Source organism: Pleurodeles waltl, chromosome 2_2, assembly GCF_031143425.1.
Source record: "Pleurodeles waltl isolate 20211129_DDA chromosome 2_2, aPleWal1.hap1.20221129, whole genome shotgun sequence".
Lineage (NCBI taxonomy): Eukaryota > Metazoa > Chordata > Amphibia > Caudata > Salamandridae > Pleurodeles > Pleurodeles waltl.
Genome location: NC_090439.1, coordinates 808,291,504 through 808,319,156, shown reverse-complemented (window position 1 = coordinate 808,319,156; position 27,653 = coordinate 808,291,504). Strand labels below are relative to the sequence as shown.

General features: G+C 42.8%; 1 protein-coding gene across 1 annotated transcript in view; it reads right to left on the bottom strand.

Annotated features, from left to right (window-relative positions):
* The window catches only part of WWP1 (WW domain containing E3 ubiquitin protein ligase 1), a 711,039-nt gene that overhangs the window by 551,760 nt on the left and 131,626 nt on the right, over positions 1-27,653 (bottom strand). The window contains exons 4-6 of the mRNA XM_069220436.1: positions 24,447-24,571; positions 12,809-12,946; positions 12,659-12,728 (exon numbers count right to left, since the gene is read on the bottom strand). Coding sequence (XP_069076537.1) covers positions 12,659-12,728; positions 12,809-12,946; positions 24,447-24,571 — 333 coding nt within the window. The remainder of the gene's footprint in view (positions 1-12,658; positions 12,729-12,808; positions 12,947-24,446; positions 24,572-27,653) is intronic.

Here is a 27,653-nt window from a genome sequence, read left to right as displayed (position 1 = left end):
CTTTGTGTTACTTCAGAAATAAGTTATTGAACACCACAAACTGTAAACATGAACATGCATAAATCTATCACATGCAAAATTAAGACGAAATGATTCACAGACAAATCAAATTCAGTAATAACATGGGATCACTGTGTCCCATTAGTCAGCAGAGAGAATTAGTCAGTCCTTATTAAGGTTTTCCTTCTTGTCAACAAATAATGGTCGAGGTGAGGGGGTGAGGTGGGGAGGGAAAGAAGGGTGATTCGGGTGAATGCATTCCAATGAGCCCCAAGAGAGTTCATATGACTAATGAGCCTTTACTTTAAATCTGAGGAAATATCTTGTACAGATCACACACTCCTCTTATCTCCATATCTGCTGCCAACGCATTTCGATTTCCTTCACATGGGACAAACATTTTAATGAGGTCACCCTCAGGGTGTTACCCAATGTACAGCCTTGTTCAGGCATTCCTCACGAACAGGGTGCCCTAACAGCACAGTGCTGCACTATAAAGAACAGCATAAAAGCTTAGACTCATTGTGTCTTATTCATTGCTGCTTCTGTAAGGAAAGAACTGCTTCGCTATTACATTGCAGCACTAGGAGAACCAGCGCCACTTGATTTAATCAAAGCAAATAGCACAAGTATTCTCCACTCATTTGACCATGCTGGTGGCCACATTTACAAATGCTAATGCCAAAAAAATGACTCCTTAAAATTAAGTCTGACTTCTCCAGCGATGTCCAATCAGCCTTTTGACGGGGCATAGCTTTTTGAGGACAAGTACGATATCATGCTGGACCTAATCTCTGGGCCTTCAATCCCCAACATTTTTGTTTTTTTGTGGGTGTGTGTGTGTGTGGTATGGGGAGCGGGGTCTTGCAGGGGTACAGCAGGGCCCATCCGAACCATCGGCATTCCTCCTCGGCACCAGAAGCCACTTTAGTTTTCCTTTGCAAGAGCATGCACAACCAGTCAGAAGACCGGTATCCCTTTTACAGTGCTAGAAGGCAGCATGTTTGGACAAATTGGTTCTTAAGATTGTAGAAAGGTGGTATTGCTATATGTTTCTAACATACTCACTCCCCGCACCTCCCTTCAGCCGTTCCGTCATTCAGAAAATAACCTTTGGTCCCGGTGCAGAAGGTGGCAGCTCTGCTGCAGAAAGGAGTGGTGAAGTTGATGCCGGAGCAGGGTACTACACTTCGTACTTCACTGTACCCAAGGAGGGAGGTGTTCTTTACCTAATCATAGAGCTCAGGCTCTAGAACATTTACTTCTACAAGGAAAAGTTCAATATGCTGTACCTTCCTCAGGTTCTTTTGAAGCTGGAAGCAGAACATTACATGGTGTTCCTCGACGCACAGGACACTTTTTCACCTACCACTCCTGCAGTTGCACAGGAGGTACCTGCATTTCGTCATAGTGTTCACTCACTACCCGTTCACAGTCCTCAAAATACGGACTAACATCAGTATCTCAAGTGCTTATGAAGGTGATGGTTGCAGTCCATTTGCACAAGATCAGGGACCTTGATGTTCTTACACCTGGAAAACTGGCTGCCCAAAGCTGGTTTGCCGTAGATGTTGTTGCAGCACTTGCAAACAACAGCATCCCTGCTGTCTGGAATACAGCCCTGTTCATATGAGAACTCCTGGCTTTGAGCCTTCCGTCCTCCTCGGAAGATGGTAGACAATCTAATTATGGTTTTGAAGTTTTGAGAGGAAGTTCTAATTCCAGTCCTGATAGTGCTCCACCTACTAGGTCTGCTGCCTTCCAGTATCCTCATGCGTGCATGCATGCTGGCCATGAGGTCTCTTCAGTGGTGCCTCTGCAGGCAGGGGTTCCAGCATGAGTGAAATGTAGCTAAACCATCAAAATCCTTGGGACACTGCTACAGAGTTGACTTGGTGAGTGGTTGAGGAGCTCAGCAGTGACTGATTCATCCACCCTTGGGTGGGGTGCTCAGCTGAAGGAACTGTGTACCAGAGATCTCTAGTCTCCAGAAAAGCAGATTCTGCTCATCAACCTGCTCAAACTGATGGCAACTTGACTGGCAAACAAGGTCTTCCTCCCTTTCCAGCAAGTCTGTTCATATCTTAAAAGACAACACAACGTCATGGCGATAAATGAACAAACAGGGTGATTAGGGTCTCACTTTCTGTCAAGATCCGCTAAGGCACAGGGTTTGGGTGCATATAACTGGCTAGTCTCCATCAATCTGGCTGGGTCATTGAACACCACAGCTGGCAGCCTTAGCCGGCATTATCCTGAAAACCACGAACTATGTCTCCCTCTGCAGGCAGCACAGTACATGATTGCCCTGTGGGGCACCTCTCAATTGTACTTCTTTGGCACTCGCAGCCATGCCTATTGTCCTCAGTTCTGTGCCCTAAAGTATATACTGCAGGGAGCCTTGGAGGATGTGTTTAAACTGAGGTGGAACTTTTCAATTCACTACACATTTCCTCTTATATCTTTGCGTCCCCCAGGTTCTGGGGAAGATTTGCCAGGACCGGTCCCAAATAATCTTTGTGGTCCCAGACTGGAAAAGAAGGATGTGGCATTTAGGCCACCTGCATTTCTCCCTGTGCCCTCCCACCCCGCTCCATCTAATTCTCAGTGTGAACCTCCTCTCACAATCAGAGGGTTAGATACTGCACCCCCAGCTCCAGAACATCCATTTTCATGTCCGGTGTTCGAGCAAGACAATCAGCCTTGTTTCCGGTTGACTCTGGAGGTGGTTGATATAATCCTTTCGGCCGGTCACTCCTCCACCAAGACTACTCTGGAATAGGTTTGTTCCTTGGTGCCAGGACATGGCGCAGAGTGCTTGATGGCTCATTTGTCGGAGGTTCTCCACTTCGCACTGGGCCAGGAAGTGGAACACTGCCGGCATTCACACCACAATGGACAAATCTTCTATAATCTGTTGATCATGCCCAATTGGATCAGAATGTGGTGTTTACCTTTTTGATGGGTGTCCCTTTCATGACCCTCCATAATTTTCAGCTAAGTTTGTTAACTTTGATAACTGTTTTTATTGTTGCAATCACCTCAGTGATGAAACAGCAAATTACAGGTGTTGAACGTTTGTCCTTCTCACACATGTTTTTTTATGGAAAAGTTAATCATGCAAACAAAAGTGGTTTTAAGGCCTAGGTGGTGTCCCCTTTCCATCTAGGCCAGTCTATCACCCTTCCTCCATTCACCCCCAACTAACCATCCACAGACTGCAGGAGGGTGTCAGTTTCTATATTTCCTACACTAAGGAAATCAGATTGGACAACCTGCTCTGAGGGGTGCACTGACAGCAAGAAATCCTGATGGATTATTTACTCCATCGATTTTGCTATACCATTGTGAGAGAAAAAAAAAAAGTCGGAGGGAAATCCAGCGCATTCAACAAGGGCAGTCTCGGCAATGTCAAGAGGTGGGGCTAAGATATGTCAAGAGGTGACATGGGGTTCTATCACTTCTCTGCCAAACATCACTGTCTAGATTCAGAGATGAGGAGGGATGGTCATTCCCCTCTTTCAGTGCTCCAGAATTTACTTGTCTGGCCATTTCTTAAGATCTTCCACGTAGTGTGGTACTGCTTTGAAATCTACTCAACAGGTGAGGAGTGTTGGAGCAGATATGCTAATATGAGAAATTTCTATTGGTTTGCATATGAATACTAATGAGAAAACTCGATAAAGAAAACTAATATTTGAAAAATAACGTGTATGGGTAAAATGTGCCCACGGGGAGTGGTCACCATCTGTGTTAACAAGATACTAAATAATGAAAATATTCTTTAAAAACTTATTAATATGTCACATTTGAATGTATAACCTATGTTTTATGTTAATTTGTGTTCTTAACTTAGCCATACTGGAGGCCTGGTTTTCTCTGGGCCTTGCCTGCTTGAACGTGGAGACGCGACAAAGGTCCTTTTCTCCAGTTCCAGTCCTCGGCAGCTTTAACTGTACAGAATTCCGAAGGCTCTGCTAGAAAATTCTCCAAATGTACCAGTGGACAGGAGATGATGAGGACAAATTGATACAATTATGTGTAGTGTAGGCTAAACGTACTTTGAGAGGACTTGAACAATGGAAGCACTGACTAAAAGATTGTGAGCAACAATTTTGTAACCTGAAGAGCCGGATGATGTTCTCATCGACAGAAGAACCAATCAAACTAATGGAACTTGAATCCTGAATAGACGTGTACATGTGGTAAACAAAAACTATAGGTTACAGTCATAACTTATGATAAGGTTGACCAATTAGTGGGATGGACTGAGAGACCCTAATAAAAAGTCATGACAAGGGGAGAAAATTTAGAGCGGAGAGGAGAAAGTTGATGACGTCAGGAGACGCTGTCCGAAGTGCTGATAATTGGGCTTACTCTCTGTGAGCCTGATACTTTGCTGGTGACTGATGACCTGGAGACGAAGACTGGCTCGTTGCTGATCTATCTTGGATAGGTAGCAATAACAATGTGACTGACTAATGTGTGCTTTTTCTTCCAGGTACCAACTGCGCTGTTTTGAATATTTCTCTCTCAGATAGATTTTTCCAAATTAATGTTTTGTCTAAATTGTTTTCGCATGAAGACCCACATGCTGATGCTAATCTGGGTTAGGTAGGCTGACAAGGGTGACTTTGACAGTGACAATTGGCTGACTAAATTGCAATGATGAATTACTCCTTTGATGTTGAAGTCTCGCAGACTTATATTGTACTTTGATTGCTTGAGATTATTATAGTGAAATGTTTTTGTGATGATTAATAAAGTCTAATTAACAATAAAGTCGAATAAGGTTTTGATTAGATTGTAACTAATAGGGAATAAAAACAATTAACCTTTCTTGAGAGTGATGGTATTTCTTATTAGATAGGGGTTTTTATTAATGTTCGTTATTGATTATAGGGATGTTAATGGGTTCATTGGTCTACTGCTTAACTAGGATACTCCATGCGATCCAAAAGGTTCATCGACCTATACGCATCCCCTTGTAAGTTTACTTACTAAGGACCAGTCGCGCTAGCAGGAGCCTGCAGGTATAAGTATCCATCAGAAGAAAACATTACTTACATTCTGTGACAATCTTTCTGGTGGATATTGCTGAACTTAAAGATTCTGTTCTGAAAGATGGCCACAGACCTCTTACAAAGGTGCTAATCTAGGTTGCTGCACTGCACTACCATAACAAAGGTAATTTTCCTGTCTCTAAGACAGGCTTCTCCAACAAGTAGCTCAAGAGCTACTGGTAGCTCTCCAGCTACCTGTGTTTGGCTTGTCTGTTTGTAGGCAAGCATACCAGAGTAGAAGCTTTTGCTTGTCTGAATTAATATATGTAGCCCAAAATGAAAAAGTCTGTATCCAAGACAGAAATGTGCATATTTTCAGAGCTCATACACTTAGTTGATGTTTGCAAACATATGGATGAATTTCCAAAATATATTTCAAGCTAATATTTAAGTTATAAATCATGATGCATTGGGGAGATATTAAAAGAGGGGGGCTATGGCGGTAGTATTATTCTGATGCATTACAAATGGATAAAGACATATTCACATTTCTGTTGGCAACGCCTTGCCTGATGCGCTGAGGTAGTAACTGCTAGTAATCCTGTATGGTGTAGCCACTAATGTGATCTTACCTGACATGGTCACTGTTAACAAGCTACTATGAATAGAAGCTCCTGTTCTTTAGGATTTTCATTGAGCATAAGTAGCTCTTATTACATACAAAAAAGGTTGAAGACCCCTCTTCTAAGGACACTGAAAAATGGACAAGGATCAGATGTCAAGTGAACTAGGGTGGAAGCTTTACTGATGTAGTGACATCACCATAGCATTGCTTCCAGTACAAAGCTAGAATCCAAAACCTTACCAGCAAAGGAAAACAAAGGAATACGTTTCCAGATCCATTCTGAAGGTGAGGAATCTCCAGAATGGGAACTGGCTTTTTAAAAAAAAGTTGTATGGAATCTGTTAGACACATTCATTATGCAAGGCTGTACACCAACTTAAGGAAAATCTCAACCAAATGTGGCAAATAAGCACACAAATAAGTAGAACAAAGTAGCACCATGTTCAATAAGTGAAGATGGTGTAAACATCCTGGTATACCAACAGATTTGCAATGCTTGCCCCTCCAACCTACCTCTTAAAATAGCAATCCCCATCTCCTCCAATTCTTCCCTTAGTTTGTGCTTTAAATCCAACAATTAGAACATGTACATAAAGCATATATGTGCCGTTTATCCTGCTTTATAATACCAGGTATAAAAGATTATGCACATGTTGGGATTGGGGGGGGGAGGGGTGGAAGAGATAATTGTTGACAACCAAGAGATGACCGAGTGGGCGTGATCCACACGAGCACCGCTGCAAACTTAAGTGTGATTGAGGTGTGTACACATCTCCAGCCCTGCTCGACACGGCAGAACCCTTCTCTACAAGCGACATGCAGAGGACATTGCCGGAGGGGATTCGTTTGGAGCACTGAAGAGTCTGATGGCTGCCGACTGCGGTGCTGACAAAGACTTTGTGAGGGACTGCAGTAAGCCCGCTGTGAGTTAAAAAGCTGCAGGGAGAAGAGCCTCTAACAAGACCCCAGGCCCTATACATAGTATTTGGAGCACCTCTGCGACACCGAACCTTGAGGTGAGCGACCCCCACAGGGGAACAACACAGTATACACAAGACAGCGAGAAGTAGCAGTTGATTTGGCCTGCAGCGACAGCCAGCGAGATTGCAGCATGGCAGAGAGAGAAAAGGGCCAGCAGTGGCGAACATCACAATAGCCAGAAAAGCAACTTTGGTGCTTAGCAGAGACACCCCCATGACCTAGGGGCTCCAGGACCCTTAAAATAAAAACATAAATGGCAATTCGAGCTCACATACCTTTACAAGATGAAGCTCACTGAATGCCTGATCTCAAGATGGCGACACTGGGGCTACATAATATCAATAAAGCTCTCCAAAACTCACAACACAGTCTCCCATGAATGGTAAAAAAAAACGACTCGGGCATCTGGCCCTCTCACTCCTTGAAGCCTGCCAAAAGTGACCCTCCCTGGAAGCTTCAGTGCCATTCCTGCCCGACCTCAAGATGGGGGTTGACCACTGAGATTAACCCTATACTGGTGAACACAAAGGGGATGCAATCGCTTGGTTTCGCTTACAGAATGCACATAAGACATACCAAGTAACTGACATCCGCAATTCTCCACTGAAAGATAGACTAAATGATGGGGAACTGGGTCTACTAAATTGAGATACGGCAATAACAAACAGAAGCAGTTGGTGTGGTTCATGGCAGGGCAGCCCTGGATGCTTTGTTCTTACCCTAAATGGAGTTATAAGACAACCCAATGACCGAGTCTAGACCCCGCTGCCTCCACGGTATACTACAGTGGCTACTTCCAAGCAACTACCTCGACATAGCCAGACAGAGTACAAATGGTGGAGACCCTCGGGGTCATACCCCCCACTTAGCAACCACAGTCTTCATGACTCCAAAAAGAACTAATACACACAGTGTCCAGATATTTCACACCTACAGAGACACGGGACGCCCCTTCAGTCCCTGCTAACAGAGATGCAATGGAACTTACAAATAAGGACCTTCCTCATCTCCTTCAAAGAATTCAAGAGGGAATTTCGAGAAGAGCTGAAGGCAGACCTGAACTCATCTTTGGATCTACTCAAGTCTGACATTAATACCAGGTTCATGGCGCTCCAGCAAGATACTGACTCAGTGGGCTGAACATTATTTTTGGAGACTAAGATCCAAGAAGTGGACAGGTGTACAAGCGTGACCGAAGAATCAACTGATTCACTCCAAATGCAACTCCAAGCCTCAATTTTGAAATGTGAAGACCTCCAAAACAGGTCACGACGTGATAACCTACGCATCTGTAACTTGGAGGAGGGTGCAGAGGGTACAGACCTTGAAGCCTACGTAGTGGGCCTTTTTTCAAAGTTGCTGGATGACACTCCCATGTACATCAAAATAGAATGAGTCTACTGAGTGGGTGCCCAGAGCACAGGAGGGGGTGGCAGTCCCCAGGATAGATTGGTGAACTTCCACTTGTTTAGGATGAAGGAGGTGATTCTTCCAGCAACACAGACGAAGGATGAAAAATCGTTCCAAGGTGCCACATGTTCTCTTTTCCAAGCTATACTCTAGTGAAATTAGCTTAGACAACAACTACGGCCAGTCACTGACAAATTGAAGCAGGTGTGCATAAGGTACAGATGGACGTACCCATCTGACTTGGTGTTTAACTACCAAAACAAAACTCTTCATGTCACCGACAGTCTTCGGTATGCCACCTCCAGGTGATCAATGACAAGGGGGATCTGCAAGTTACTTGAGAGGTACAGAGATGAACCAGTGGCAATCATAAAACAAGCCAAACCCCAGAAGAAACATTGAATGAGTCATGATTTGTCTGCTCTCTTTTTCTCACTCCTAAGCAGGTCCCTTTATCAAGGAGCCAATGCACATTGACAGAGACTAATGTCTCTCTCTGAGTCAAATCGCATAGTGCTATCTTCTACTGTCCGCTTACCCTCCTTTCTTTGAGGATGAAACTGAACTACGTATGTCTCACTTGGCCGTAAGATGGTAGGAGCCTTTTATAGGGGGTATGACTAAGAAACCTTCACACACATTTAACAAAAATACCTTCAAAAGTTTTGCATTAGCGTCTTTTGACTATACGCCTGACATGCAATGTATCCTTACTGAGATCCTTTGGAGACTTGTTGTCCCACTAGTTTTTTGTTTGTTTCTTTCTAAGTTTCCTGACGTTTGGTACTAAGACATGCGAGGTACGCAGCTCCATGATGGGGAGGAGGGACATAAGAGGGGTGAGGATTGGGAAGATACACAAGGGCTTTTGATGGATGGGGAGGCGGGGTGAGGGAAGGTCCCAGGGACAGTATATTACTGAGCCATGTAGCGATCCACATGTTAACTGAATCCCCATGGTATTTACTACACTTTCATAGAAAATTAAAGGCCTCAATTCGCCAGCCAAAAGTCATAAATTGCAGAAATATCTACCAGACCAGCGACATGACAGTGGCTCAATAAGAGACTCATCTTAACGGGGGTGAAGACCATAAGTTGTGCCATAAATCCTACCCGATTATGTATAAATCCTCAGCGCCCAAAAAACAAAGCAGTGGCTCTTTTCTCTCAAAAGAGAGCTGGAGTATATTGGAGATATAATAAAGGAAAGCCTAAACTTTTGGTAGTTTTTATAAGTGGCTATCCACTACCACCACTTCAAAAGACAAGGCCTAAATGGGCTATCTAAGAAACGTAGAACTTCCTCAAGTGACAGAAGGCCAAAATGAGCTCCTTGGGGTGCCAATTACCACAGGTGAAGTTAGAGATGCCATCAAGGCCTTGAAGCCCCAAAAGTCACCAGATGGGTATACAGCTCCCCTCTACAAAACGTTTAGTTCCGACCTCACACCACACCTAATCACGCATTTTTACTTCGTAGCCCAATCAAGGACAGTTACACCCTCGATGACCGAGGCACTCATTTTGATTATTCCCAAACCGGGTAAAGAACCCTGCACCTGCGGCTCATACTGTCACACAGCACAGCTCAACTTAGATGCCAAGCTACATACACAGATCCTGGCTTCCAGACTAGAGGAGCTGATGTTTGATCTGATCCACCCGGATCAATCGGGCTTCATTAACGGTCGACAGACACATGACAATTTGCAGACGGTGGTCCACTTGGTTGAGAAAGCAACAAAGAAAAAGATACTGGCTATATTGTTAGCCCTTGCTGTGGAAAAAGTATTCAACTGAGTGGATTGGCCCTTCCTATTTCACACCCTACTTCACTTCGGCATCTGCAACCCCTTTCTTGCCATGGTCCTGGCAAATATGCCTCCCCCTGCTCGACAGTATTCATTAACGGAGCTGGAACATACTTTTTTCAGTTCCAAAGAAGGGCATGGGGTGCCCAGACTCAGTTATTTTTTTCGCCCTAAGCATAGAACCCCTGGCAGCTACAACTTGCACCCTGCCCACTATCCAAGGTCTACCATTCGGCTCCCATGTCCATAACTTTTCCCCTTTTGAGGATGACGTTCTGATTACTTTGACCTCACTACAGTCGTCGCTGGATGCCCACCAAATGACACTGCCGGGATTTGAAGGACTGGCGGGATTCCTCATTAATTTAACCAAATCCTTCCTTTCTAACCTAACGCTCAGTTTATGGCAGACTTCAAAAGATAGGCACCCATGTACATCTCGTGGCTAGGATATATTCACACCATAAAAATTAGGCTATTATATCTCTTCCAAGGCCTTCATGTGGACCTAAAATGTGGCTTCCTCTTATCCTTCGGCTCCTTAATAACCCGCTTCATATGGCAAAATCACAGAGCACGCTTATTCCAAAAGATATTATGATTTCCAAAAGACGCAGGTGAGGTAGGTCTCCCAGACTTCCATTTAAACTATAAAGCTGCCCAGTTGCATTTCATGTTTGAATGGCCCTTACGCGTGTCAGATAAACACTGGCTGCACATGGACAGAGCAGTAGTGGGCAGGTATATCTAAGAGGTATTGTGGAAACCAAAAGCAGACAGTCCACCCAATGCATATCAGAGCACACCCACAACAATGACGCTTAAAGTTTGGAATGCGGTACTTCATAATGTAGTGGACCACCTTCCTCTCCCCTTTCACACAATCCATTTTAATCCAGCCTTCCCACAGCATTTGATACATGGAGAGAAGGGGGATGCCAAACCACAGGTGGGATATTCTCACTTTGGAGCACTGCCAGAGAAATATTCACCTCCCCTCCATGGAATACTACTGTTACACACAACTAAAACACTGGCTGCTTAATCCTGATGTCTGAGAAGTGGGTACTAGGGACATGACGCCCATCAAGCAATTTGTAATACAAACAGGGACCTCTAAGGGCAGTATATCCTTCATGTACTCCTTTCTGCTATCCACCACTCCTTTTTCACAAACCAGATATAAAAGCTTTTGGGAGCAGGTCCTTGGACGCGACATCTCCGAGACCAGTTGGAGCAGACTTTGGAAAGATATTTTACGGTTTAATCATTCTATTGATATGGTAGAAGTCCATTATAAACAATTACCTGATTAGTATCTCTATCCCACTAAACTCAAACATATTTTCCCAATAATGTCAGATTTATGCTAGAGAGGATGTGGCTAACTGGGTGACTTTTGCCACATCTGGTAAGACATTCTACTCTGAAATTCTGGCTCAAATCAAAGATTCTGGGGAACCCGATTCCAGACAATCCTGACTTTGCATTACTAGGTCTAGGAGATGATTCCCTTCAGCTCCAAACCAAGGAAGACTGCAATTTTATGGATGGGTCTTGGAGCAGCTAAAATAGCCTTAGCAGCAGCATGCCAGAACAAGCATTTGCAATGCAATGAGTCTCGCATTTGCTCAAGTAAGAGCTATTAGCATTGTAAATGCCTAACTGGACTTTTCTTGCCACATAAATTGTAAATAAAAAGTAAAACAGTTGACATAAGCAAGCCGATTCAATGCGCCATGGCCGCCATGAGCGTGAGCGAGAATGAGAGGCACTAAAGGAAAAAGAAGCTTGCTCGCAGTCAAAAGTATCGGAAAAGTGAAATTATCCATATAAAAGGGTCGATAGCCAAGGTGGTAACAAAACTGCCCCAAGGAGGGACAAACGCAAAGCATTTACCAATGATAAAAAAAGGATTTTTGAGAGGCAAGCCCATGAACGAGTGATAGTGATGGGCATGCGGTAGGCGTGGTTAAAAGCCCACAGATAGATTACAACAGGCCAGAATGCTTGCAAGCTCAACCTAAAAAAGAGGCACCATTGCTAACGCAATGGCACGCCAGACTATGGCAGGCACTTACAATGGAAAGGATGGCTGACATATGTATGGATAATTATAAAAACTTTGAATTCATTTGGGGCCCCTTAGTGTTGTATCTGTCCAGAGGCCTGCCTTTGTGTTGTATCTGTCCAGAGGCCTGCCTTTGTGTGCATGCCCTGCCGGCACACAGGCTCTCTATCTCTTCCAATTCTAGAGTGGGGGAGCAACAGGGGGGATAACTAGGGGACCGAAACTGACCCCTTGAGCTGTTGATTTCTAAAGTCCCTCCCATCACCTAGGACAATATTGCTTGCCTTTGGGGATACTGTTTTTATTTTCTCTTTTGTTCTTTAAGGTGTGGAGGGGGAGAGGGGGGAATCTTTCTCTGCATCAGTTGCAATCCTGACAGTAAAGGTGATCGTTTCTGTACTGTATATAGGGAAATAGCCCACAATGGTTGATGAAGGACTACCTAATTAGCGGATATACAATATAGTGGGATACAGAATGTCTACTGTATGAAAGAACAAGCATTTGCTTTTGGAAAAAAAAAAGAAGACTGCACATTATCCTTTAATGTCAAAAAGCCTGTAGTGCACCTTTAAGTGGGAATGGTTATAAAGATAATATAGAAACATTGTTTGGTTTGCCTCAAATCTAGTATGCTATTAAATGCAAACATAGTTCTGCTTAAAAAACAATAAAATTGTGGAAAGAGTAGCAGCACTGTACAACATGCAAGATTTATCAAAGGTATACGAGGAGTCAGCTAAAAAGAACTAACCTCGATCTACATCCGGTGGATGAATCGTTTCTGGTTTCATGAACAGCATCACCATTTTGGTGCATTTCAACTGAAACGGAAACAAATTAATTTTAGCGTCTTCTTCATTTCTCTAATTTAGACATTTGAGCAAACCCTTATTGGACTTACGAGTTGTTGATGAACTGCAGTTTCCTAGTGATTCTTCCTCAACAACCAAACCGTCCAAAACAACCGTAAGCTCTCCAGTCTGTACAATGCCATGCTTGTTTTCAATTGAAAGCTTTAATTGTTCTCTGACCCTTTCCACTAAAAAAAAAAAAAAGGAAAAAATATTTGTGAAAACAGTAATTCTTCATCCACTATGGCAAATTCGAAGATAGGCAGGCACAGATAAAAAAAACTGCATACCAACAAATTGTTTTTAATTAAAAAGAATCTCAATTCAAGACAATTAGTTACCATAACAAGTCAAGGTACGTCATTTTTGCGTGTGCTGCACTTCAACATCCTAATCACTGATTTAGAATTGGTGGCCAATGTGGGCAATGCCGAAAACAGAACTTGAAATATTAATTAAACTATCAGTCATAAGGGTCTTCTTTAGTAATTACAGAAGCTCTCAAGGTCTTAAGCCACTTAAAATCCCAAGAAGTGGAGTGGTAGTAGGCTGCATGTACATCTTTCCTGCACCTGGATTATTCCCTAAATTAGCTGCTTCAACACAAAAATGTTAATAGTAATCCGATTCAGCTTTAATTTAGCACACATGCTAACCTTTTCAAGCTACAAAGAGGGAGGACTTGAAAAGAAAAAATCTGGGTAAATTATTTTCCTTATTGACTTCCATGGAAGCAGATGTAATTTTGCGTTTGCTTTTGTAATTTAAGACAGAGACATTTAAAATAAAGCAGTTTGGGATTTTAAAGATAAGAAAAACGTTCGGGTTTGGATGTTGACATATATGATTAGGACAGGGTCCTCCAACCTCTTCTATATTGAGAGCTACTTCTGATCAATGAACATCATTGTGAGGTACTGAAGGTCAAGCAATTTTCACAGATAACTGACACCCTGACGCCCAGTTTCATTGACTTTAAGCCTAATGGCCATTGAGCCAGATACTACGTTTTGAACAAAAAACTTTGACTAGGGGCACTATGACAGGGCTGCCATGTGTGTCTGTGAGAGTGTGGTATTTGGGATGTATGAACATGGGTGCATGTGAATGAGATGCATGTATCTGGGTGAATGAGTGCCCAAATGCATTTGTGGCACAGGACATACCTTTGTCATATGTGGCACAGTTTCATATACAACACAAATATACAAGCATTTTATTTTTTAAATTGGAGACCTTTAAGGTGCAGAAAAATGTTGTGCAAAAATGTTCATAATATGGGACATTTTTCTGCACTTTAAATTTCTCACACTTAAAAATTGGCATGTTTTTCAGTTATAAATATGGCACTGTGTCTACCAGCCACTGGGAGCAAGATGCCTGCTGTGTGTAAATGCAAAACTATGAAATGGGAGAATATTAAACTGAAGAGTTAACTTTATGTTCATATGGATTCCATAAAATGCATCATATACATATTCTCCAATTTCAAAGTGTTGCATTTACAAACAGCAGGCATCTTGTACCCAGTTGCCTGTAGACACTGTGTCATATTTATCACCGAGAAATACAGCCATTTGTTTATATGGGAGGAATTTTAAGTGAAAAACACACTTCATAAAATATTAGGACATAGTTGGCTTAATTGAAAGTAGCGAAAAACATTGACTCAATGTTTCATAGAAATATTTTTCTTACTTATTTATCCTATTAATAAAAATTACTATTGTTCAGTTATAAATATGACAGTGTCTACTGGCCACTGGGGGCAAGAGACCTGCTGTTTGTGCAGCACTTTGAAATGGGAAAATATTAAAATGAGGTGTTAATTTCATCAAGTTTTTATTTTTCTCCTGTTTTAAAGCATAAGAAATGGTTTCTTACCTGTAACTCCAGTTCTCTCGTAGGGGTATTTCCATGATAGTCATAAGCACTGAATAGTTCCGCGCGCCTGCGGGGACCCCGGAGCACTGTTGTGTAGTATATTCTTAAGTGCAATCATCAGCTCCTTGACAAAAAGGTCTGTGAAAAACACTTAAGAATAACAATGTGCAGCCTATGTGAACAGCTACACAGGCCAAATTGTTAGAAGAAAAAAAAAAAACAGTTGTAGTGTAAATTTCACGTTTAAACCTCTATTTATTCTATAAATACATAAATAAATACATTCTCATATTTTATTTACACCTCTCATGAGAATAAAACAATGTAGGGCAGTGTAGCCCATAGGCTGCCATTATACAGAATGAAAATAGAGCTGTGCCTTTAAGAAAGTAAAGTCTTCCTGTTTCCCATCATGCACAGCAAAAGGCAGTTGCCTCAGTTCTTTTTTGGAGGCTATTAACCTGACATGAAGAAAAAACAAAACATTTGTTGGAGTACCAACCTCCATAATATTCATGTTCTATGTCAACTCCACCGGGGAGGAGGGAGGGTTGCTTATGACTATCATGGAAATACCCCTACGAGAGAACTGGAGTTACAGGTAAGAAACCATTTCTTCTCTCGTAGGGGATTTCCATGTATAGTCATAAGCACTGAATAGAGTAGCAAGCCCATCCCCATAACCGCGGTGGAGTAGATATAAGAATACTGAGAAAAACATGAATCATGCAAACAAATTCTTGAGCAAAGCCTGCCCAACCTGAGCATCTGCCCTAGCGTCTGTATCAAGGCAGTAATGCTTAGTAAAGGTATGGACCGACCTCCAAGTGGCAGCCTTGCATATTTCTGCCAAAGGGACATTTCTCATCAAGGCTACAGTAGCTGCTTTCCCTCTGGTAGAGTGGGCTTTTGGCCTACCACCAAGGGATTTGTTTGCTAACTGATAACATAACATTATACATGAAACAATCCACCTGGATAAAGATTGTTTAGATGTACCCAAACCTGTTCTGATTGGGCCATAGTTAATAAAAAGCTGTTGTGATTTTCGTAAGCTTTTTGTCCTGTCCAAGTAAAATTTCAAGACTCTCTTTACATCCAGAGAGTGCAGAGTTCTCTCAGCAGGAGTAGCTGGATTCTGAAAGAAAGTCGGTAATGAAATTGTTTGGTTCACATGGAAGTCGGAGACTACCTTAGGTAAAAATTTTGGATGAGTTCTCATTACCACTTTTGCAGAATGAAAAACCGTGTAGGGTTCCTGAGCGCAAAGGGCCTGGATTTCGCTGACCCTACGCGCTGAAGTGATTGCCACCAGAAAAGCAGCTTTCCATGTGAGATGTTGCAGCGATGCCTTATGTATTGGCTCGAATGGCGGCAGCATCAGACGTGATAAGACAACGTTCAGTTCCCATGGAGGAGAAGGCTTTCTAATGGGGGGAAAAACCTTCTTTAAACCTTCTAGGAAATCCTTAATAATCGGAATCCGAAAAAAGGAAGTTTGTGAAGGACTCTTTCTGTATGCTGTGACAGCCGCCAAGTGAACTTTTATTGACGACAGTTGTAAGCCCGATTTTGCCAAACTTAACAAGTATGGCAGGATAGATTGTTCTCCACAGGAAACCGGGTCAATGTTGTTGTGTAAACACCAAATGCAGAATCTCTTCCACTTGCTTGCATAGGCTGATCGTGTGGAAGGGCGCTTTGCTTCCTTCAGAATTTCCATACAATCCTGAGGTAGGTTCAAGTGTCCATATTGCACTAGCTCAGGAGCCATGCTGCCAAACTCAACGATGAGGGGTTGGGATGAGATATCTGCCCTCTGAACTTCGTGAGAAGGTCCGGACGATATGGTAGCCTGATGTGTGGTTTGAGTGACCGGTGAAGAAGGTCTGGGAACCACCACTGGCGTGGCCACTCCGGAGCAATTAGGATCATTTTGGTCTGAACATTGGACAGCTTCTGGAGGACCGCCGGAATCAGGGGAAGCGGTGGAAAGGCGTAAAGAAATGCTCCTGACCAGCTTATCCACAGGGCATTCCCCAGTGTCCCTGGATGGTAATATCTGGAGGCGAAGTTTTGGCATTTTTTGTTTTCTGGGGTTGCGAATAGGTCTGTAGAGGGGGTACCCCAGAGTGCGAAAATGGAATGAACGACGTCGTCGTGTAGTACCCATTCGTGGTTCTCGTCCATTACCCGACTGAGGGCATCCGCTTGAACATTCTGGATGCCGGGCAGGTGAGTTGCCACTAGTGACAGGTTCCTGGCTAGAAGCCAATGCCAGATTGTCTGAGCCTCTCTGGATAAAATTCTGGACCTGGTGCCTCCTTGTTTGTTCACGTAGTACATAGTGGCCACGTTGTCTGTCTGGAGAAGGAGAGTTTCCGTTCTCAGAGAGGGAAGGAAGGCTTTGAGCGCAAGGTGGACTGCGCGAAGTTCCAGCAGGTTGATGTGATAGAGACTCTCTCTCTGTGACCACTCGCCTTGGACTCGAAGATGTTCCATGTGCGCCCCCCATCCGATCAGTGACGCATCTGTTACGATGGTTTGAGATGGGGGCCGATGTTGGAACGGAATCCCCACCAAGAGATTGCTGGGTAAACACCACCACTTGAGGGATTGTAGGGTGTGAGGAGAAAGAAGGACTTTGTTCTCCCAATCGTCCCTCAGTTGACACCACTGATCCTTCAGGTTTTCCTGCAATGGTCTCATATGGAGGCGAGCATTGGGAACCAGATGGATACAAGACGCCATCGAGCCCAGTAGAGAAGCTATTATTCTTGCAGTGGCTTGAGGTCTTTCCTGCAGTTGTTTGCACTTCTGGAGAATCGATAACCGTCGTTCCTCCGAAGGAAACACCTTTCCTAGCCTGGTATCTACAATGGCCCCTAAGTAATGCAACCTCTGAACAGGTGTTGCTGTAGATTTCAGGAGATTGACTTGAAGACCAAGTTTTTGCAGCAGTTGTAGAGTCCATTCGAAATGTTGCTGTGTCTCGAGACAACTGGAGGCCTTTATGAGCCAATCGTCTAGATAGGGGTAGACGAATATTCGCTGTTTCCTCAAGTGGGCGGCTACTACCGCCATGCATTTGGAAAAAGTTCTTGGCGCTGATTTTAGGCCGAAAGGTAGAACTGCAAATTGGTAATGGCGTTTTCCGACAGTGAACCTTAGGAATTTTCGATGTTTCTTGGTTACTGGGATGTGAAAGTAAGCGTCGCAAAGATCTATCGCACATAGCCAGTCGCCCTGACGTAGATGTGGATAAATTTGGTGTAAGGCTAACATCCTGAATTTTTCTTTGCGAATCCATTTGTTTGCTGTCCTCAGATCTAAGATGGGACGAAACTCTTGTTTGTCTTTTTTCGGTACAAGGAAATATCTCGAATAAATCCCCTTCCCTTGCTGGCTGATGGGAACGGGTTCTATGGCTCTTTTTTGCAATAGGATATTGATCTCTAACTGTAGAGCTTCGAGATGGCGGTTGGTTGTTTTGGGTGGAACAGATGGTGGAGGACTGGTGAATCTGAGAGCGTAACCATGTCTCACAATATTCAATACCCAGGCGTCTGTTGTGATGCGTAGCCACTCGTCCAGATGATTTGAGATACTTCCCCCTACCGGAGTGGATAACGGAGGAGTGGGAAGCAAAGATTCAGGGCTTAGACATGGGAGCCTGTCGAGTTGCCTGAGTTTGAGGTGTTGAACGACCCCTTGTCGACCTTCGCTGAGTAGAGAAACCCCTTTGATACTGCTGTTGTTGCTGTTGCTGGGGGCGCGAAGACATCCAGTGTGGCGACTGATACCGGTGGGTGAAAAGTCGTCGTTGATATGGCCGGAAAACCTTTCTTTGTTCTTTCGGTCTTTCCATCCCTACCGCTTTCAAGGTATCTAGTTCAGCTTTCATTCTAGCCATCTCATCATCGGCATGAGAACCGAACAAGGTGGAGCCCGAGAAAGGCAGGTTTTGTATTCTCTGCTGCGCTTCAGGTTTGAGTGATGTAAGTCTCAACCATGCATGCCTTCTGAGCGCTATCCCGTGTGCATAATTGTGTGCGGATAGCACCGAAGAGTCAGCTGCAGCACTTATAATTTGGTTAGACACCATGGATCCCTCACCCACGACCTCCAGGAAATCTTCCCTTTTATCCTTAGGAAGATGTTCCGCAAACTGTATTAAAGAGTCCCAGAGGGCACGATCGTACCGCCCTAATAACGCAGTAGCGCTGGCTGCCTTCATCGTGACGGCTGCAGTAGAGCATACTTTTCGTCCTGCAGCATCTATCTTTCTGCTCTCTTTATCTGGAGGTGAAGAAGAAGATGGTGAGGTTGAATGCAGTTTCTTTGCCGCTACTATGACCACCGAATCAGGAACTGGGTCCGACCTCAAGAATAGAGGATCTTGTTCTGGTGGACGATATTTTTTAATAAGTCTGGAAGGAGCAGACTTTGTTGCGGCCGGTGCAAGGAAAATATCCATTGCTGGTTCAAGGAGACCTGGAACCAGTGGAAGCAAAGGTCTGGAAGATGTCCTGTGATGCAAGGTCTCGAAGATCACTGACGTCGATGGGGCAGGTACCGCCAGCGGGATGTTCAGCTTGGTTGCCCCTCGTACTAAGACCTCCTGGAACGTATTCACATCATCTATGGGGGACACTCTCGGGGACGGTGAGTCCGATAGGGTTGGAGAGTAGTCCCGTGTAGACGAAGAAGAACGCCTGTGATGTGAATGCTGAGATCTCTGTGGGTCATGACGGTGCCGAGAGGAAGAAGAGCGTCTAGAGGAATGTCCCGAACGTCTTACAGACCGCGTTGGAGTCCTCAAAACAGACTCTACAGGCGGAGCCGGAAGAGGCGCCGTAGGTGTTACCGGCGTCTGTGGCAATGGTGATTGTCGAGGAGAGAGTTGTGGAGACGCTGGAAGGAGGATGATTGAAGCCGAGGATTCTGAGGTTGTATAAACCTTCCTAGGTCTTTTTGATTGTCTCGACGTCGACACACTCCTCGACGTCGAAGTACGGTGACGGCGAGTGTCCTTCGCCGTCGATTCTTCTCGCCGTTGAGAATCTCTCGACGACGACCCTCGACGTCGCCGTGATGACGGTGAACGTCTACGACGTCGAGCACCCCTCGACGTTGATCGATCTCGCCGTTTCGACGGCGAACCGGATTCAGATCTCCTCGACGTGGAACGTCCTCGCCGTGTCGACGTTGACCCAGATCTCGACGGCGAAAGTCCACGCCGTCTCGACGGCGAGCGATGTCTCTTTCTCGCCGGCGAACCACTCCTCGACGGCGAGCATGTTGGCGCCGTTCCTTGCCTCGACGTCGACGCCCTCGACGTCGTCGGAGACCTGTGCCGTTTTTGAGCCGGTCTGGTCGGAGTTATAGAGGAACCAGTGTGAGCCCTGGTAGAAGACTGACCTTCTCCTCGCTCTGTGGTAGAATGACCACTTTTCCTCCTGTCCTCTTTCGCCTGGAGTCGGATCTTCTCCCTGTCACGAAGGGTCCTTCTGGAGAAGGTTTTGCAGATGTCACACGACTCCGGTTTGTGGCTGGATGGAAGGCAAATTATGCAGACCCGATGTGGATCTGTTTTGGCCTTTTTTCTGCCACAAGAAGGACATTTGTCAAACAGTGAAGGCATTTCTGAAGTAGAAAAACCTCAAAATTCTGTCAGAATCTAACAGAAAAAAGCAGAAAATTATCACTCAATGTTAAAAACGTCGAGTGAAAATGAAATTCAAAAGATTTTAAATGAATTTCTGTCACAAAAGGATTTTGTGAGGTAGAGCTCAATGCTTCAGGGTCCTGTCAGAAAGGAGCCGGAAAAAAGAACTGAGGCAACTGCCTTTTGCTGTGCATGATGGGAAACAGGAAGACTTTACTTTCTTAAAGGCACAGCTCTATTTTCATTCTGTATAATGGCAGCCTATGGGCTACACTGCCCTACATTGTTTTATTCTCATGAGAGGTGTAAATAAAATATGAGAATGTATTTATTTATGTATTTATAGAATAAATAGAGGTTTAAACGTGAAATTTACACTACAACTGTTTTTTTTTTTTCTTCTAACAATTTGGCCTGTGTAGCTGTTCACATAGGCTGCACATTGTTATTCTTAAGTGTTTTTCACAGACCTTTTTGTCAAGGAGCTGATGATTGCACTTAAGAATATACTACACAACAGTGCTCCGGGGTCCCCGCAGGCGCGCGGAACTATTCAGTGCTTATGACTATACATGGAAATCCCCTACGAGAGAAATGAACATTATTTAGTTATAGTATTTCAGTTCTTCACCTCTGGCCGCACAAATTACTCCAGCACTGCTCTTTATAAGGCCCTGCTATCTGAAGCCTGAAGATAATGTAAAATAAATACAGCCTTCCCTTAACTGTGAACTTGTGCCTAGTTAAAAATGAACTCAAGCCTGTGATCTACTCTTAAGGTGTCTGCCAGGTACTGGTAGCTCGTGATCCACCAATTGGACACACCAGCACTAGGATCACAAAAAAAAGTTTTGCTGTGGGGTACCATTTGGTAAACTCAGGTTAGCTGTGCACAGAAGTGATTTTACATCGTACTCTTTAGTGACAAAAGTTATCACAAAGGAGTTAACATAAATCAACTACCTTTTGTGTTTTTCGGCAAATATCAGCATTAACTAATAAAAGTTGTGGTTCCTTACAAAAGAATACATCTACTGGTAGAGTTGTCCAGAGGTATGAAGTTAGTCGGAGCCATCACCCATCCTGTGGTTCTAACACAGCTTATTTGCTTGTTTCAGTACAGCTGATCTCCAGTTTACCATCTTTGATATTGCCCTTACCTGGAAGAACGGGGTTGGAAAGATAACTACAATTTAGCAGGAAGGACTGATTGACATAGGCTTTTATATTATCTCGAATGTACATGCTGACGGCTTTCTGAAAGAAAACAGATGGGCATCACTTCACGTGGGCCAGAATAATATGGGTGATACTACCCATGACAGGGTCTTCACAACAGTTTTGCAAAATTTAAACACTGTTTTACGAGCACGTCACTAAAATAATATGAAATGATCTTGTCCCCACAGTGGCTCAGGATATGGTTACTACTTGAGGAATGGAGGCTTAACCAGAATCAAGTTATACAGAATGTAGTTTTTACAACTCACGGGCAGAATAGCAAACCATTCCAAATTGTATAGGTGTCCTACTACATATTGTTGTACCATGGCACACCATAAAAGTCTGATTCTTCTTGTTGTGCCAATAAGAATTCCTATTCAATATAGGTGTATTATAGCGTTTTTATTCATCCAATTGTTCCATATGGTAACCTCCAACATGAATCCAGAGATACAACAGGCATCATGAATCCAGAGATACAACAGCCAACACGTGTTTCGTCAACTTGACTTTCTCAAGGCTGCAAAATATACACACAAGAAAAAGTATACACATATATATTTATCTTCCGTAGAGTTCAAAATTGGACGGAGAAGGAGTTCCCTTCACAAAAAACACCCAAAATTAGAGAGCTGTGATCAAAATGATGTAAAAGCAGAGACACTGTGCATACCTAGTAATGACCATGTGAAAAGTGCATACAGTCATATGTATGAACAGGTCAAAGATTATGATATTCAAAGTAATAGAATCAAATATTAGTTTTAGTCTCAAGAATCAATAGTGAGTGATGAGATAGTAATTTGAAGAAAAAGGTGATACAAAAAAAAAACATAGTAAGAAGATTTATACCCAAATTCCCCAAGTGCATGATAAAAGGTTGAAATAGAGAAAAAGATGACTTACCACAAAGGTAAGTAGATTTTCAAATCGCCAAATATTTGATATTGGATTTTTAAGCATCAAAAAATTCTAGCGGTGTAGTAATCAAGACCATGTATGTTGAATCTGGTATATTAGGCAATCAACACGGTCATGATAAGCCTAAAAATATGAAAGTAGAAAGCACCACAAAAAAGGATGTAAAACAGTAGAAACTAATGTCAAGAAACCTGTCCATATGTTCGAAAACTATCGGATCCCGAGAAAACTGTTCTCCCACTGCGCACGCAATTAAAAAAAATGGGCGACCAGAGCCCGATGTCCCATAGGCAATTTGTTATACAACATCACAAATAAAACTGGGTAAGATATAATGGCTGTATCTTATATTGTAACTTTCGATATCAGAGTTATAACTATCATGCAAAACCACAACAGTTGCATATTAAATATACATTCTCAGAAAAGTGGAGAAACATGGTCAATATAGACCAACAGTCTAGTACCAGATGGTTTCAAAATAGTCTAATTGTTAATGCGAGAACAATGGCAGCAATAGTACGATGGTCCCCTGTGTATAAACACATGGTAGAACGCCCATATGACTTAATATCAAGACCCGTAACACAAAAGCGGTGGTACTGAATCACGAAATATAAAGCATGGGTAAAATATTTTTTGACAGTAGCTATATAGTAAAACTACAAATAACACTATTAAACCTGGCCGACTCATATCACGTTGTGAGTCCTTAAGTCCGAGAAGTACAAAATGTTACCACTTGCTAGTGAAGCCCAAACCGCCACATTACCTGTCAAACTTATGAAGATGTTAGTACAATGAATGACGGCTACGCGAGGTGCCGCCATATTCCCTTTATATAAGCACAACCATCATGACCATAGAGAGAAGACTTGCGTTAATCGAAGAAGCAGAAACAGTTCTCAGAGTGACCATTTTTGGGCTACGCAGGTGCCGCCAAATTCGAAATATTAGAAGCCTCAGTGTAGTAATCATAGACAGAGGACTGAAGGTAGAGAAAACCACAAGATGGTCCCCTGTGTATAAGCACATAGTAGTATGTCCATATGACTTAATATCAAGACCCATCACACAAAAGCGGTGGTACTAAATCACGAACTATACAGCATGGGTTAATATTTTTGACAGTAGCTATATAGCACAACCACAAATAACACTATCAAACCTGACCGACCCATAACGTCACGTTGTAAGTCCTTAAGTCGAAGAAGTACACAATGTTAACAATTGCTAGCAAAGCCCAAAACACCATGTTACCTGTTAATCTTATGAAAATGTCAATACGATGAATATCGGCTACGCGGGGTGCCGCAATTTTCCCTATTATATAAGCACCACCCTCATGGTCATAGAGAGAGGACTTGCGTTAATCGAAGGAGCAGAAATCAGTTCTCAGAGTGAACATTATCGGGCTATGCAGGTGCCACCAAATTGGAAATGTTAGAAGCCTCAGTGTAATAGTCATAGACGGAGGACTGAAGGTAGAGAAAACCACAAATATATACAAAAACAAATACATAGATGCCCAAAACAAAATAAATTAGAACAGAAAAGGTCGAATTATGTGATAAAGAAGCGTGTAACCCAATGGGAAGAAAGCCAGACAGAAAGTCTGCAAAGAAGGTATGTCTATACATTAATCAATAGTATTAGTTAAGCACTCATAGAACCAAAATCAAAAGAACATAAAAAAAACACAGCCACTGTCTTCTGTCTCTAGGTGTCCTTCTACAGTTAAATGAGTTTGATACCACACTATATTATGAAGTAGATGTGAGTGGGGAACAACGAATAACAATTCCCATTAACATTATGACTCCAATTTGTAGGAGCATAAATATTTCAGATAATTGCCGTTAATGTGTTACCACAAACAATTCGTAATTTGAGAGGACTTGACGTCGGAGAAGATTGCAACTCATTGGGTTTGTGTTTTTATCATAAAACAAGATACATAACTCTTAATACAAATTAACTGTTTAACTTACGTTTTCTGTTGTGCGTTTCCAAAGCTTTTCCTAAATCTACAGTGGTTTTTCCTAATAATGCATCAGCTTTTAACGTGTGATGGCTCCATACTTTAAATTCTAAAGTGGTATGAGGTGTTACATTCCTGTAGAAAAAACATGTGAAATTAGGTGAAACACTGAAAAAAAGGTTTTTGAAAAATCATATTAAAGCTCAACAGGATAAGCAGTCATTTACAAAGGACATTCATTTCAGAGGAATAACCGCCACAAATGTATCCCAGATACTCTAATGGTTGCAACTGAGCTTTTTACTGACAAATACATAGTGGTCTAAAAGCAATCCAGATTTCGAAAAGTACAATACAACCATGAAAACATAAATTCATGGTTATATATATATATATATATATATATATATATATATATATATATATATTTAATGTTACTTACCCAGTGTACATCTGTTTGTGGCATGTTCCACTGCAGATTCACATGCTGTGCACTGTTCCTTCCATCTAGTGTTGGGCTCGGAGTGTTACAAGTTGTTTTTCTTCTAAGAAGTCTTTTCGAGTCACGGGACCGAGTGATTCCTCCCTTTCGGCTCAATTGCGCATGGGCATTGACACCATCTTAGATTGTTTTCCCCCAGAGGGTGAGGTTGGAGTGGTAGGATGAGAATAGTAAAGATGTTCATGCAAAGGAATAGTTATGTATGTACATAGTTTGCGCTAAAGAAGTGTTTATTTACATATATACAATTTCTAATTGCAACTTAAATGGCTACAGGCTCCCGGGGAGGTGGGAGGGCGCATGTGAATCAGCAGCGGAACATGCCACGAACAGATGTACACTGGGTAAGTAACATTTTCCGTTCAATGGCATGTGTAGCTGCAGATACACATGCTGTGCATAGACTACAAAGCAGTAATCCTCCCAGATGTGGTGGTCAGCCTGTAGGAGTTGAAGTTGTTTGAAATAATGTTCTTAATACAGCCTGTCCTACTGTGGCTTGTTGTGTTGCTAACACATCTACACAGTAGTGTTTGGTAAAAGTATGAGGTGTGGACCAAGTGGCTGCCTTACAAATCTCTGTCATTGGTATATTACCCAGAAAGGCCATTGTTGCTCCCTTCTTTCTAGTGGAGTGTGCCTTTGGTGTAATGAGTAGTTTTCTTTTAGCTTTCAGGTAACAAGTTTGTATGCATTTAACTATCCATCTGGCTATGCCTTCTTTGGATATAGGGTTACCAGCATGGGTTTCTGGAATGAGACGAACAAATGTTTAGTTTTACAAAATGGTCTTGTTCTGTCTATATAGTACATTAGAGCTCTTTTCACGTCTAATGTATGCAGTGCTCTTTCTGCTACTGAGTCTGGCTGTGGGAAGAGAACTGGGAGTTCCACTGTTTGGTTTAAATGAAACGGTGAAATGACTTTTGGTAGAAATTTTGGATTTGTGCGGAGAACCACTTTATGTTTGTGTACTTGTATAAAGGGTTCCTCAATAGTGAAAGCCTGTATTTCACTAACTCTTTGTAGTGAAGTGATAGCTACTAGAAATGCCACTTCCCAAATTAAGAATTGGATTTGACAAGAATGCATGGGTTCAAAAGGAGGACCCATTAGTCGTGTAAGTACCATATTAAGATTCCATGAGGGTACTGGTAGTGTCCTTGGAGGTATGATCGGCTTTAGTCCTTCCATGAAGGCTTTAATTACTGGTATTCTAAATAGTGATTTTGTGTGTTTAATTTGCAAGTAAGCGTAGTAAATAGCCTACGATGTCATGTATGGACGCATCTAACGGTATGATGTGTTTTGCTTGGCAGTAGAAAACAAATCTTTTCCATTTATTAGCATAGCAATGCCTGGTGGTAGTTTTTCTTGCCTGTTTAATGACATCCATACACTTGTTTGGAAGATTTAGATAGCCAAACTCTAAGACTTCAGGAGCCAGATTGCTAGATTGAACATTGCTGGATTGGGGTGTCTGATCTGTTGTTTGTGTTGCGTTAACAGGTCTGGTCTGTTTGGTAGTTTGATGTGAAGTACTACTGAGAGGTCCAACAGTGGGGAGCGAGTGTGAAATCTGTCAATCAAGTATCCCAGGCCTAACTCATTATGGCAAATAAAATGCAAGGTAGGGCGGGGAGCACACAGCAACGTCCTGCTAAAGAGATTTTCCTCCATTTGGATAGCTCCACACTCCTATGCCCCAGATTTCCATCCCATATGCAGCCACGGGGACCCATTGGGAGTATACACCTCAATCAATGGGCCCAAAGGCATGCCTCCCGGTGGGGAAGAGAAACTGAACAATGATCCAATTACCCAAGACATAAATACACAGATATACGTATATCTACATCTACACACACACATATATATATACACACACACATATATATATACACACAAACATTACAAAGATACATATACACAAACATATACAAATACACACATATATACACTTACACACACATATATATATATATGTATAGATACACACACACACACATACGGAAAACGTTACTTATCCAGTAGACATCTGTTTGTGGCATGTAGTGCTGCAGATTCACATGCTTTGCATAAGTCAGCCATCTAGTGTTGGGCTCAGAGTGTTACAAGTTCTTTTTCTTCAAAGGTTTTCGAGTCATGAGATCGAGTGACTCCTCCTGTCGGTGATACTGCGCATGGGCATCAAGTCCGATTGTTTTACCCGCAGGAGGGTGAAGTAGAGTAGAAATACACACACACACACACACACACACACACACACACACACACACACACACACACACACACACACGAAGATGTCCATGCAATGAATATACGCAGGAGGGTGAAGTAGAGTAGAAATACACACACACACACACACACACACACACACACACACACACACACACACACACACACACGAAGATGTCCATGCAATGAATATACATATTGACAAATAAAGTACTACAAAGGCTACAGGCTTCCGGGGAGGAGGGAGGGCGCATGTGAATCTGCAGAACTACATGCCACAAACAGATGTCTACTGGGTAACATTTTCCGTTTGATGGCATGTGTAGCTGAAGATACACATGCTTTGCATAGACTGTAAAGCAGTCCCCTCCCAAAATAAGTGGTAGCTAGCCTGTTGGAGTAGTTTGAAATAGTGTTTCAAGCACTGCTTGCCCTATTTTTGCTTGCTGGCAAGATAACACATCCACACAGTAGTGT